The 14229-nt window shown below is 33.2% G+C and overlaps 1 protein-coding gene and 1 long non-coding RNA gene across 3 annotated transcripts in view; both read left to right on the forward strand.

Moving 5' to 3' along the window:
• LOC126747368 (protein suppressor of white apricot) overlaps positions 1-14229 on the forward strand; it is a 38166-nt gene that overhangs the window by 19442 nt on the left and 4495 nt on the right. The window contains exons 7-11 of the mRNA XM_050455949.1: positions 1136-1306; positions 6499-6636; positions 6698-6809; positions 6872-7021; positions 12048-13025. Coding sequence (XP_050311906.1) covers positions 1136-1306; positions 6499-6636; positions 6698-6809; positions 6872-7021; positions 12048-13025 — 1549 coding nt within the window. The remainder of the gene's footprint in view (positions 1-1135; positions 1307-6498; positions 6637-6697; positions 6810-6871; positions 7022-12047; positions 13026-14229) is intronic.
• On the forward strand, positions 8035-11104 carry LOC126747384 (uncharacterized). 2 transcript variants are annotated; one of them, XR_007664174.1, is made up of 4 exons: positions 8035-8485; positions 8588-8668; positions 8775-8872; positions 9529-11104. It is a non-coding gene; the product is annotated as an uncharacterized LOC126747384 (long non-coding RNA). The 2 variants fall into 2 exon arrangements; XR_007664173.1 differs by lacking the exon at positions 9529-11104 and having other exon boundaries at positions 8227-8485; positions 8775-9050.

Here is a 14229-nt window from a genome sequence, read left to right on the forward strand (position 1 = left end):
CTAAACAAAAAGGCGTATCTAAGATATATATCTTTTGAGAGCAGCTAGAAAACACCAAATTTGTCAACCTCCGGGCGAAATCCAAAAAAATTCAAATTATGAGTTACGCCCCTTTGTATGCAAGGCGACGATTTGCCTTAAAAGAATGTGTAAAATGGTAGGCATATGTGATTATATTTAAAATATATTCGTTGGGCCATTTAGCGTTCGGAAATTTTAAATATCTCCATACATTGTCATATTCCTGATCAATTTTAATTTGTATAATTTTTTCGCGTTGAAGGTTTTCTTTACAAGAATAGCAAAAAACCGATTTAAACATTTTTGTGTAAAATGTACCCAGAAATATACAGTGCATTCACGATAAAACGAACAAATTCATTAAAAATTCAGGCGTTTCATCTAGTTGAGGTACACTGTACCTCAATCATGACATTTTACAATTCTATGATGTATTCTGAATACTTTTTGTAAGTCATACTATATGCCTAAAGTCAGCAGTTTCAAATTTGACTTAATAGACTAATGAAACATACAACATTAAAAAATTGAAATTTATATAATATTTATTGCAACTGATGTTCAATTTGTTGTCCATTTACTCCAATGCATTTTTGAAGTCGGTAAATAACTTCCAATTATACACTTTCAATCACTTGCGGATCGATTAGTCTAATTTCTTTTCGAATTATATGCTTTAAATCATCAACACTCTGTAGTAATATGTAGTATAATCTGGTAACTGAAAATGACCATCTTTAGAAGATTTTAATTTAACTTTCACTTTTTTTTTAGATTATAGATATTGTAATATGATAATTTGACCCACTGATTTGAGTTTATAGGCCAAATCTTGCTTCTAGAGAATCTGTAGTAAATTTTCCTAACATTACATATAAAAAAATGCTTATATGTATACATGTTTGACTAGCGGCGATATTTCAATCGGTTGATTATCGTGATGTGCTTGGCGAAGGAGATAGAGCTATATGTTGGCCTGTATTTCTGTTCGGCCTAGTTTGGTAGATGTAATTGAACAATTTTTTCCAATAATATATAATTAATAAATATATATTTAATTAATTGATAATTAAATGATCAAATGGTTGCTTGATTGGATTTTTCTTCTATCTAGGATTGTATGCTGGTTTGCCTCCGAACTTTAACCAATTGGATCAAAACATGCAAAGTTATATTCATCAGTTGGCGTGGGGGCAATTCGTGCAGCACCATCAGCAACAGCAGGCGATTGAGGCGCAGCAAGCGCAACAGGCTAAAGCTAATAATAACGCTTATTCTCAAATTGGTAGGTTGGCATTCTAGAAAAATTTATTTTAGACGAGAGTGACTATTGCAATGAGGGGTTAAGAAACCTGTTGTATAAAATAAAATACTTTTGGGTACAGTAAAGGGATTGGTAAATTCATTTTACATTCCTTATGAAACTATTTATTAGTCATCTAATATTAGAAGTATTTGATAAAAAGTGACTACATTTACTGAGACCAATGTATTGGAAAAAAAGACAATATAATATACTAATATAATAGTTATTATATAATAGTATAAGACAATAGACAATATAATAGTTCAATACAAATTTTTAAAGAAAAAAATAATTATGGAGGATAGTGTTTTAAGCTACCAGAGGACTATGCGATCCCTTTGCTGCAAATATTTTCAAGTAGTGTGTAATCTCGCGATTTTAGTAAAGATTTCCAACTTTTGATATATATTCCGCCTTACCGGAGCTCGGAAAGACTAGACAAGTAATTTTTAGTAAAAGGACTTTACTTAATCTGTATTATGCTACAAAATAACGATATATCTAGAGTGAGTGTTGACCATTATAGTCTACAAGTTTTTTTTTTAAATTTTAGAATCGATTTATCAAATATATTGGTATTATAATATATGTGTATAAGGTGTCCTTTAGATAATGGAAAATAATTAAACAGCGGGTTCTTTAAAAAAAAATTAGTTTAGGTTAAATTTTCCTAGTCCGAAAGTCAATGACAACCAGATACAGGGTGATAAACTTTAAGGTGATAAAATTTTTTTAAGTTTTGGCTTTAAATTTAGCATTGATTTTTCGTTTTTAAGAAGACAATGTTTTTGTTTTATATGACAAATCTTAAAATTACCGTTTTTTTTAGTTATGTGATACAGGGGTCACCAGGAACATTTTGTTTTTTGTTTAATTCTGTACCTTTTTTAGGCTTGGCTTTTTTATTATCAATTTCTGCATAATTTGTGATTTTTTTTGTGGACGAAGAAATTCTTTCTACCGGTAGCTCTTGAACCCCGGTAGTGTGAGACTCCGAGTTACCCACTAAAACTCCCCCGCTGGGTAGTCGTTTCAGTTGGTTTCCTGCACTGCGATCTATTCTGTTGCAATCCTATTGTGCCCCATAGATTTACTCCCACATATCCAGTTCTGTTCTTCTAGAAAGTCCAGTATTTTTTGCCAAGGGGTGTGGTGCTTACTTTCTATTGTGAGGGTTTGACTTCGCCCTGGGCTAGTTGAATTCTGCGCAGAAGCTTAAAATGTGAAGAGTAGTCTTCCTCTTCTTTACAACCTCTACCTAGTGGTATACCTACTTTCCCGAATCTGTGTAGCTGTTTTCTGCAGGGTGCAAGGCCTATGAGCAGCCCTGTTACCTTTCGCAAATGTTTGCCTAAAGTGGCTCAGTATGTCATATTACGTTGTTTGGATAGTTCCAACTTTGGCGCTTATTTCCAGTAGTTTTATTGCTGACATAGCATGTTGGTTCTAAGCCTATGAATCTGTTGCTGGCGCTTTTCATTTCAAGTTGGATTAGCCTTCTTGCAGCGCCATGATTGCCTATATTTTGTGATCTCATCATCATCTATTATCAATTGGACACAGGTCTGGACTCCTATTATGTCTGCATGTAAGTCCGTTGCTTTCAGGCACAGGTTTAGCGTGAGTTGACTCTGCAGTCCATCCTCTAGTACGCCCAATTCAAGGAGACTGGATATAAGAAGGCTGATCTCCATGCTTCCCAAATGAGCTGACGCGTACTCAAAATTGAATGATAACTGGATTCGCTCAGTAGCCACCTCGGCGCTGTTGGTCAAAAGTGTGCCTCGCTCTTATTGGCTACTCTGCGTGTTGTTTTTATTTTCACTCGCGTCAGTTTGATGATTTCAAAAGAGAATTTTTGATAAAAAATCGTTTTAAATTAATTTTTAATTGGAATAAGGCATTGTAACGTTTGCGGTTCCACGATCGGTCCTCGTTTTGATCAGGAAAAAAGAGAAAAAAAGGGTTTTAACTCTTTTTAAGACTACTCAGGTCAGTTTATTATTATATACATATGAATAATTTTTTAAAATTTTTCATGTATTTTTTGAAATTTAGATTATATTTCAAAAACTGTTTCGCATAAATAACGTTTTTTTTTCGTTTCGTTGTTTGTGCAGGATGAACATAGATTTCGAAAGTGGTAAAAAAGGTAAACATGTGTACGAATTGCACTTTTCTACAAAAGATGTTGTCAGGATATATCGTAAAGTAATTGATCCTGATGGGAGTGTAAAATACTTACCAGACACGAAGGCAACTTTACGAAGGATGCCATCTCCATTACTTGAAAATGCCGAAAATCGCATACACTTCTAACTATACACTTCTGACTAACAACATCTTTTTGTTGGCAACTTTCTGATACTAGTTTTCGTTCATTTTTGGGTACACACGTTAGCATACAGATCAGTCTCCTTATCTCTAGTCTCCTTGTCCCAATGCTACCAACTACTACTAAGCCGAGTGGTCCCTTTCCTTCATAATTACAAAATATTTTTGTCTAGCTGTGTGATCTTGGTTTTTTCCTAAGGTCCTTTATCTTGTCGAATAAGGCATTGTGTTCATTTTTCGTTTTGATCGTTGTGCCATTCGACAGTAGCCTCTTATATTGATATTTTTTATATCTTGATATTTTGTGGTTCCTCCTTATTGTACTACTTTTTTATGACACGAAATTTGCCGTTGTCAAAATTTTGATATCTGTCAAAGTTTTTAATCTACAGTGTGCTTTTGAAAATGTTGGACTTTGAGACCCCCCTTGTATCTCCGTTATGATTTAACATATTAGGAAGACTCCTAGGGCGATTTCTGTTGTTCGAAGATTCTTCAACTCTCTGGGCTATCTCATGGATTGCTGATTCACAAGATTTGCCTGTTTGGTAAGCATACTGATGTAGATGTAGAGAGTTAACCCGTTGTAGATCGTCCCTGATATACCTTTCTATAAGCTGTTCCCCTATTTTCAGGAGGAATGATGTAAGGCAGATTAGGCGGAAGGATTTGGGTTTCCGGTATGAGTCGCGTCTCACTTTTGGTAGGAATACTACCGGCGCTTCCCTCCAACTCTCTAGTATATGGGCCGTGGCTAGACTGGCTCCTGTTATTTTGCATAACGCGGGTAGCAACATTTTTTTTCCCTGCTGTAACATGTTAGGAAAAATACCTCCATTCCAGGAGAGGTATTTTTCCGCCTACTTAACATTATCGTAGGTTACATCCTTTTTTATCAGTTCCCAGTTTTTCTTTTTGCTTCTGTTTTGAATAACAGGAGTCGGGAATTGTACCTGTATTGATTGGAGAAATTCCGGGAAGTGGCTGTTTAGCATTAAACCGAGAGTTTCCTCCTCGGTTGTCGTATATTCTCCATTGGAATGTATGCACGAACCAAGGGTCAGTCTCAAGGGTCTGATAAGACCCGTTGTCTATTGCCGAGTGTAGTGTTGCATATGCTGTTATCTTCCTTCATCCTTTTCTATTTGCCTTTTTTTATGGCATCATTGTATCGGGTTAAGCTTTGTCTATATTGATTCCACTCCCCAATTCTCTTACCTCTGTTAAAGAGTTTTATTACTGTCCGCCTAACCTCACTCAGTTGCTGGGTTCACCAGGAGATGTTTCTTGATTGATATTGGCTGCGTAACTTTATAACTGCCTCTCTCAGCACTTCGTGCTCCAGGTTGTTTTTAGCCTCCGTTGGACAGTTATCTAGGTTGCGCCCTAGTGTCTATAGACTCCAGTTCATTTTCCTGGGATTCCTGTAAAACCTCGGAGCTGTGCCGCAGATACTAGTTCGAACCTTGTGCACATTGTGCTCATGTGCTCTTGCCTAGGATTAGATTAATTACTTCTCTGCGGAGTACGTTGGAGTACGAACGTCGGCTCGTCTCCCATATTAAGAATATTTAAGCTAGAGGCTGCACAGCAATCTAATATTAACTCACCTCGTTTGTTTGTTCCAGTGCTGCCCCAAATGGTGTGCATCGCATCCTATTTCGATATTTGCTGATCTACCAGCCTCAATAGGCACAAAGTTATTAAGTGCTTAAAATTGAACAAAGCTCCAGGATGCATTCTTTGCATTTTTGCATGATGTTAGGAGCGAAACTTTCAAGATCATAGTCAATGAGATCACGCCAATTTTAACATATTTAATTAATTCAAAATAATTATCCATTACTCTCAAAGAGACTTAAGTATATGAACAAAGGAGGGAGAAGGTAAACTCAAAGTCTAAGTCCCATAAATCAAGCGTCTATTTTAAATTACGCGTGTCGCCGTATTAGGGCATCATCAGACCTAAATAAAATTATTAAAATTAAATGATACAGGACAGAACGCCAATTAACAGAAAAGACATACCTATCTAAATACAAAAGCCACACAATAACATCACACTAACATCAATAAAATAAAATAATCAATTTTTATTGATGTTAGTGTGTTAATACATTCGATTAACAATAGACTGTATTTGTAATAAATGTTTTAAACTTAAAAATTGGCTCTATACGCAAAACAGAGACAAGATATATAATTTATTGAATATTACGGTTTGAAAATCACAAGCAGGTACCTATATGTACTATAGGTAATAATTGAGATAACAGTGAAGATTATTATGATATTTAATATTTATATAGTGACATTTAACCGAATAAGGAAAATACCCGAAGTGACTATTTCTATTGTGAAAATGTATGTCATTGTCGCCTTTTCCAAAAGATTTTTAAAACTTGGTAGCAACAAGCAGAATTACTTCTTGGTGAGGAAATAGTTCATACTTGCAGTGGAGTCATAGGTTAAGGTAAAATGAAAATCCTGCAGTCTCCCTCCACTTATTTATTTTAAACATTTAGTTATTTAAAACTCCCTACATGTTTCGGACACAGTGGTGTTCATCATCAGGGGGTAAAAGGTTTAAAATTGGTATTAGATATACGCCCCAGGGTTTGATTCCATGTCAAAAAACCCTCTATTTATTATTATGTTTTTTTCTTAATTTTATTATTTTTAATTTTAATTGTTTACATATACAAAAAATACTGAAGAAGAATTACTTCTGCTTCAGTATTTATTGTTTATTTTCTCGATAACGTCAAATCCAAACGCAAGAGGTTATTGTTGACCTCACTGTGCAATAAATGTTAATAACTGTAAATACATTTTAGTGTCAAATTTAAATAAAGACGGAGTTAGTCAACTAACGGCGAACATTCCCCAACTACCACCACCGGAACCTAAAACGGAAAAACCGGTAAAACTCGAGGAAAAACCGGCACCGCTTGTAAAGTACGAAGACAACGAAGGTAAAATTTTATCGATGTTTTTTTTAATTAATAATTGTTGTGTGTATTGATCGAATTCTAGTTAAAAAACCTTTGCTCTCTTTGACCGCTTACGGATCAGGATCCGATACGGACTCGCAGTCTGACAGTGGAAGCGAGGATGAGTCTGTTGAAGAAAAAGTGGAAGTTTACAGGTTTGTTAGCGCTTACTTTGAGGAAAAATTATATTTCAATAATTTTTTTTCTGTAATTTTAGAGTTCCTCCGAGCGAGGTGCAAACTGTCATTGACAAAATGGCCGAGTACGTATCCAAAAACGGTGATCAATTCGAGGAAATTATTAAGCAAAAGGGAGACTCCAGGTTCGATTTTTTGAACGGAGAACACGAGTTTTATAAATATTACAAGTAAGTTTGAGTTTTTGCAATAGAATGGTCTAATAAGATAATGTTTTACACCACGTGACTTTTAGATACTGCCTCCAGGTTAAATTTAAGAAATTCCCAAAATCATTCGGTTTTTATTAAAATAAGTCAATTGAATATTATGATTTGGAAGTGATTTAAAACTGGTAATTACTGAGTATTTCAATTTCAAGTAATATCTCAGCTGAAAGCGAAAATCTTGACCAATGAAATAGAAATTAGCCACGAAATAATTAGGGCCAGAAATTTTTAATACCGTTTTGTGAACGTTCTTCCCGAGATGCTAAGGTTGAGTTTTCCAATTAATATTTTGTGAAGAACATTGTTAACTGAAAACTCTAATAATAATAATAATAATCGTCTTTTATTAAAAAAAAAAACAGATTGACAAATATTACTTATTATTAAATATTACTTACTAAATATTCTATAGCTTTTTCTTGTCCCAATATTTGATCAGCAGTGCCAATGTATATACCGTTATTTATAGAATCTTGTCAATTCAAGGCTGCAACAGCCCTTTCTTTGTGTAAAGAATGGAAGCTGAAATTACCTTTTATTCCATGGAATTTTTGTTTTTTTTTTGTATACAGTGTATTGTTATTATTGTAATATTGCATTATTTTTATGGAATAATAAAAGTATTATTATTATTATGATTATTATTAACTATTTAGTGGCTAAACTGATACTGAAAGCAAAACACAAATAAAAATATCTCAGTATGTGTTTTGTTCATCTACTTCTGGACAGTCAAAAAAAGGACAAAAAATATGTGCAACCTTATCTTATTGTCAATGCTGCAAAAACACTGAGAATAATTTGTTATGCCAAACAAAAAAATATTAAAATTCGAGCTCTGTTTTAATTTTTGATTTGTTCATCTACTTTTTGATACACAAACATGATCATAAACTAGCAATTATTTGTCATTTTACCATACTAAATGTGAAAAAAATGTAAAGCACTAGAGTAAAACCACCAGATCAACTGGACATAGTTATGCATAACGCGACCAAGCGCCAAATTCGAATTTTGGGTATTATTGCACCATCTAACGGCCAAAGACTGTATTTATCTACAAAAAAATTCTTGAACGCTACAAATTTATAGTAAGGACATAATTTTAAGTTTAATTAAGGACATAATTAACGTCTGTTAGTGCACATGCAATTTTAAATTACACTAGAGAACGCCGCATTTTTATCACACGCATGCATAAAACCGGCCTAAGATTTTCCGTTTTTTGAGCGATATGTACAGGTTATGTTTATTTGTTACATTTGTGTATGAATAATAATCGTTAATATTGATTGAAATAAAATAAAAAATAAAAGTGATGAATCGGACTGCTATTATACTGAAACGTGCATATGAAATAAACTTAGAGGTAAGTTTTCTATAATATAATATAGCTCTTTAAATTTTACACCTAATATTTTTGTTGTAAGTAAAATGAAAATATAAACATTTTACGGATGTGAGATAGATATACCAAACTATAGTGCTACCATCAAGTTTTTTAAACTTTGCCTTAATTTTTTCTAGGATCAAGAAGACGTAGCTAGTTCATCCGCGATGGATTTGAATAATTCTTTAGAGAATCACAGTGCAAATGATTTATATCAGGTTGGTATTTATTATTAAAATAACTTTAAATATTTATTATTATAATATCTCATAGAAATTATTCGAAATTTACGTCAATACATATTTATTTTTTATTTTTTTTCAGGTAAATCCTGGTTTTATTGAAGTGGAGCATGATCAGTTACTACCATCTCAGCCAGTTTGCCTTCACACTCATTAGTAGTAGCAAGCAATGACGACCAGGTATAATAGGAAAATATGTACATTTTGTTTGTCAAAATGGATTGATATCTTTACATACGGTAGATAAAAACCCGGCATGCTCTTTAATTCGAATAAAATTCAATGCGTGATTCTTTTGGTGACGTCAGTCGGGGTACACATAAATTATTGATGTACTAAAAATTGAAAGTGGATTTCATTTAAAGTTTATTTTTTCTTTTTTAAAGCATTTAAATAAAGACCTTTTTGAATAGATATTTATAATATGAGTTAAAAGTACATTTTTAAGGCGTAATGTAAAACTTTTTCACGAGTGCCTTTAAAAATACATTCAATACAAACATATTATAATTTTTTTTTACAAACGACAATAAAAAGCAGTTAATACAGTTTGCAAATTAAATCATTAGAATATTTAATTAATAAAAAAATTTGGATTTTTTGACGTTTGTTTTGAAAATGTGACGTTTTGCTTTTAACACTAGTCTTAAAGTACTTTTTTTAACACCAGTGCCTTAAATAACATTTTTAAAGCTAGTGGGGGGTTTTAAGCATTGTATTTTTAACTCGTTGGTAGAAAAATTTATTTTTTCTAACTTTTACGTTCGTGCCGTAAAAATGTACTTTTAACAATTATATCATAAATAACTATTTTACCATCAATTTGTTGGTTTTAGGAAGACGTCCAAAGTATCAATTCGCCAAAAAATTTTACCGAACTCCTGCCTGCGAAATTCCCAGAAAAACTCCCAGAATATGATGATAGTAATAATGCTGTGGAAACGAGTGTTAAACAAGATGAGAGATTCATTTTAAAAACTTTGGATGCAGAGCAAGGAGTTTCACTAGAAGAACACATTGAAATGGAAGATGAAATATTGGAAAAGAAATTCAAGATCAACAACTTTAAGATGAACAACTACTCAACAACTAATACAGAGGGCTCTAATTTCTGTTATGCTATGGAAAATCCAATAAAAAGAAAAAGGGTTAAAAACTCAAATAAATGTTTTTCCTTCAAACTTTGAGAATTTCTAGTGCTAAGGTTAATACTTGTCTAAAATTAAAAAACAGAGTTGAAGGAGTAAAAGATATGAGAGAAGTTGTTAGCGGCGGGAAAAACAAAGTATCAGAAGATAGAGTCCTAGAAGTAATCCGACACATTGATCAATTTCCAAAATACAAGTCACATTATTCTAGGGAACAAACAAGCTGCATGTATCTACGATCGGATACTACATTAAACGTTATGTACAATCTGTATCAGAGAGCCCAATCTCATTTTCAAAATATAAAGAGATTTTTTTGAGTAATTTTAATCTTAAGAGAAAGCCACTAAAAAAAGACACTTGCAATACTTGCCACAAACTGAAAGTTTTGAAAAATACGACAAATCTTGAAGAGCAAAATAGGTATAAGATGGAAAAACAAAATCATTTAACTTTAGCTAGTGAGACGAGAAATGCAATGAACGCAGACAGAAAAAGGGCCGAGGAAGACGAACACCTTGAAGTACTCACCTTTGATATGGAAAAAACATTGCTTCTTCCTTGTATACCGACAAGTGTTGTCTTTTATAAAAGACAGCTCTGGTAATATAATTTGGTTATCCACACAGGAAAAAATAATAATAAAGGGCATTGTTATTTATGGCTGGAAGGTATGGCAGGTAGAGGGGCTCAGGAAGTGGGTTCCTGTTTACTTCGGCATGTAAGAGAAAATGCTGATATGGCTGCTTGTAAACATCTGATTTTATGGTCAGATAGCTGCGGTGGCCAAAATCGCAACATCAAAATGGTTTTATTCCTTATGACAATGTTTGAAGTTAATCTTTCATTAGAAAAGATAACGTTGCGTTTTTTAACATCTGGTCATAATTATCTACCTAATGACACAGATTTTGGAGATATCGAATGCGCATTAAAACTACAACAAAGATTGTATACAGCTGATGACTATATAATGATCATGCCGCAAGAAAAATCCACTTGTTGTCCATAAAATAGAAAAAGAACATTTTTTTTCTACTACTAAAATCGAAAAAAATATTGTTAATCGAAAAGTAGATGTGGCAAACAATTAAATAAATTGACTTCAATTTAAAGAAATCGAAATTCGAAAAGACAGTCCCTTCAGAATATTTGTTAAAACTTCTTTTAAGGATGAAATTCACCAGGAAATTAATATAAAAAAAAGCGTGGAAGACCACAAAATAAGGAAACTTTAAAAACCAACTTTAAAAATCTACTTGAAAATTTATGGCCAGAGGGAAAGCCTATTCCAGAGAAAAAACTAAAAGACATAAAGTTTTTGCTTCCTCTGATACCAAAAGATCCAAAAATATTTTATAAAAACCTCGTAGGTGATCCATTATTGAGGAAGACTTGGAAGGGTATGATGGGCAACCGGATTTTGACATTGAGGATGAAGCAGAATAGAATTCTTGGGTAGCTGGTAATGTTCCAAAGAAATATGCATTTTTTTTTGACGTTTTAATTTGCTTATAGCATATATTATTAGTAAATAAAGTTTTTAAAAGGTGATTTAATTTTACTTTAATCTTATTGTTCCTTTTATTTAACTAGCCTTTTATTTTATTTTTAAACTATATGTTTCGACTAACAGCCCTACTGCTGATTAGGTTTTCGATCAGCCGAAAATATCCTAAGGAAGGCTGAATCAAAATAAAAAGTTCCTGTATACGTGGCTTTTTTTAGAACTGAAACATTTTAAATAGTCACTTTTTATTTTAAATAAAAAGTAAGGCTCTTAGTCAAAATATACAGTTTTAGAATAAAATAGCTTTGCATAAACGAGCTATGCGACAAATTTGGCGTGCGGTTCACTTTTGTAAAATACAAATACCCAATAATATGTAAGAAGGATTACAAGACTAAGCGACAATTTTTATCATAACTTCTAAATGGTTTAATTTTTTGCTAAAAGCTTTTGTAGAATAATTTGAAATAATGCCTTGTATATGTCTTGCAAAAACTAGATCTTCATTCTAATTTATCTATTTTTAAGGCCACTTGAAACTTAATTGTGTTTTCCCAAAATTGTGATTTTGGCGGTTGGTCGCGTTATGCATAACTGCGTCCAACTGTAAAGGACTGAATTTATCATTAAACTATTGTAATTATAAATTTAAATAATCAATCATTGGTGCCGCGTAATACTTTATATTTAATTCCAGAGCAAAACTGAGAGAGCTAAAAGGGGCACCAGTAGAAAAGAAGGAACCGAAAAAAGCCAAAATAAAAGTAAAAAAAGTCATCGCACCTGTGTGCTTTTCAATTAAAAAACCCAAAGATGAGCCCTCGAAAGAGATCAAGAGTGCTCTGCCAATGGAAGACTCATCCGAAGAAGAACAAGTCCCAAAAAGTCCCGAAAACCCAATCACAGTGGCACCACCCAAAATTGTCGATATTCCACCAGACCAAACTGCAACCGAGACAAACAGTAACACTATAGTAAGCGATTTGAAAGAAGTAGTGTTGAGGTTACGGACCAAGTCACCTCCCACTAAAGAAAAGTCAAGATCAAAAAGTCCTCCCAAAAGAAGATCGAGAAGTCCTCCGAAAATAAAAATTAAGGAGGAGAGAACCTCTAAAAGTCCCAACAAATCTCCACCTCAAACAAAAAGCCCCAATTCTCCCAAAAGAATCAACTCGTCTCCTAAAAAAAGAAAATCACCACCGATAGACATGTTCGCCGACGACACCACAATAGTGAAAAAACCAAAACAAATCAATGGCCTGTTAGAAATCAAAGACGACGACCCTATATTGGAAATGATGGAGATCAAACGGGAACAGCAAAAAATTGCCGACGAACAAGAAAAAGCCCGACAGTTGGAGCGAAAGCGAAAAGCGGCGATGTTCCTCAAACTAAAGTCCGTAGAAAATATGGATAAGGGTAAAAGATCGCCCGGCAAGAAGAAAATACTGTCCTCGCCATCAACTATTTGTAGTAGCCGAAGAAATTCCGAGGATAGTATCATATCTGTTAGGTCCAGAAGTAGTTCGAGGGAAAAAAGGGATAGAAGTAGGTCTAGGAGTAGATCGAGGTCCAGAAGGAAGGATAGTAGGAAACATAAAAAACACAAGAAGGAGAGAAGTCGGAGCAGAGATAGTAGGAAACGGCGAAAGGAAAAGAAAAAGTCACATAAAAGGTATGAGTTTTTTGGTTTTCGAGTGAAAGTTTTACAGTGGGTCCATATAAAGGAGGTCCTGTGTTGATTTCAGTCCTATAGACTTGATGGTATATTTCTTGTAAAGCATTTTAACCACCGCACACTATTGGGCCGCTTTAATCTACATGCATTGCGCCTTGTATTTTTTTCTTGGCCCCGAGACTTAATGCTAGATACCTACAAACCTTTTTCTTACCAAGGCCTCATTCCAATATGGTATTAAAATAACCTTTATATCTAATGTGCGATATATTTAGTAAACGTTCACATTTGTGCTACATAAATATCTCTCCAATAAAGGTGACTTTAGGGCTTAATGCACTTGGTTGTGTTTAATAAATTACAGTTTCTCTTAATCATATCGAGGATAAGGTATAGAAATAATATTGAGACTTAAAATAATTCAAAATCGCTTTATAAGGTGGGTTATTCATTAGTCCGCTCTCCCTTCTTAGTATTCCAGTTTGTAGACTTATAAATCACAATTTAATATGTAACAAACTACTATCGAAACTGTCCCATAGTAAGAGTGGCTAAAGGTATGAATTTTCAGTGAGTTTAGCATAATTGGAATATACACTAAGCTTACTAAAATTTAAGAAATACATACAGGTCCAATTTTTGTAATAGGAGGGTTTTCATTGCTTTTTTTGTTTTGTACTTTATATTCGGTTAATATCTGCCTTAGTTTTCCTTAAATAATAAAGTTGGAAGTTAAAGTGGGAAGGCTATTGCCGATTATGATTGATTGACCCATACCCAGATTTAATTTTCTATGAACAAGCTTTTTGTTTAAATAACTTTCCAGTATAAGCGAAAAACCAGAGAGAGAATATTAGATGGCTTGAATCTTTTTGCTGGAACAAACATTAAAAACTTCATAAAGAATATATTATAAAAAAATTATTAATACAAAATATCACTTTTCTACAAGGAAGAGAGCAGAATGAAAAGTAAACATTTTTTTGTAAAAGTTTTTGAAACTAGTAAGCAATATAAAACAGTTAGTTTTTTTAATTCATTAGTCTTAATAGTGAAATTATCATGTATTGCCTGGCAGTCATCTGTAAAGAATGTTAAAACTGAAATTTTTCCAATTTTTTGTTTCCTGCGTTCATTTAAAAGGTCTGAAAATAATTATTGCAGGTTGTGATTTTTCCTTTTGCTTCTTTTATTAAATTTA

The sequence above is a fragment of the Anthonomus grandis genome, chromosome 2 (genome assembly GCF_022605725.1).
Source record: "Anthonomus grandis grandis chromosome 2, icAntGran1.3, whole genome shotgun sequence".
NCBI classification, from domain to species: domain Eukaryota; kingdom Metazoa; phylum Arthropoda; class Insecta; order Coleoptera; family Curculionidae; genus Anthonomus; species Anthonomus grandis.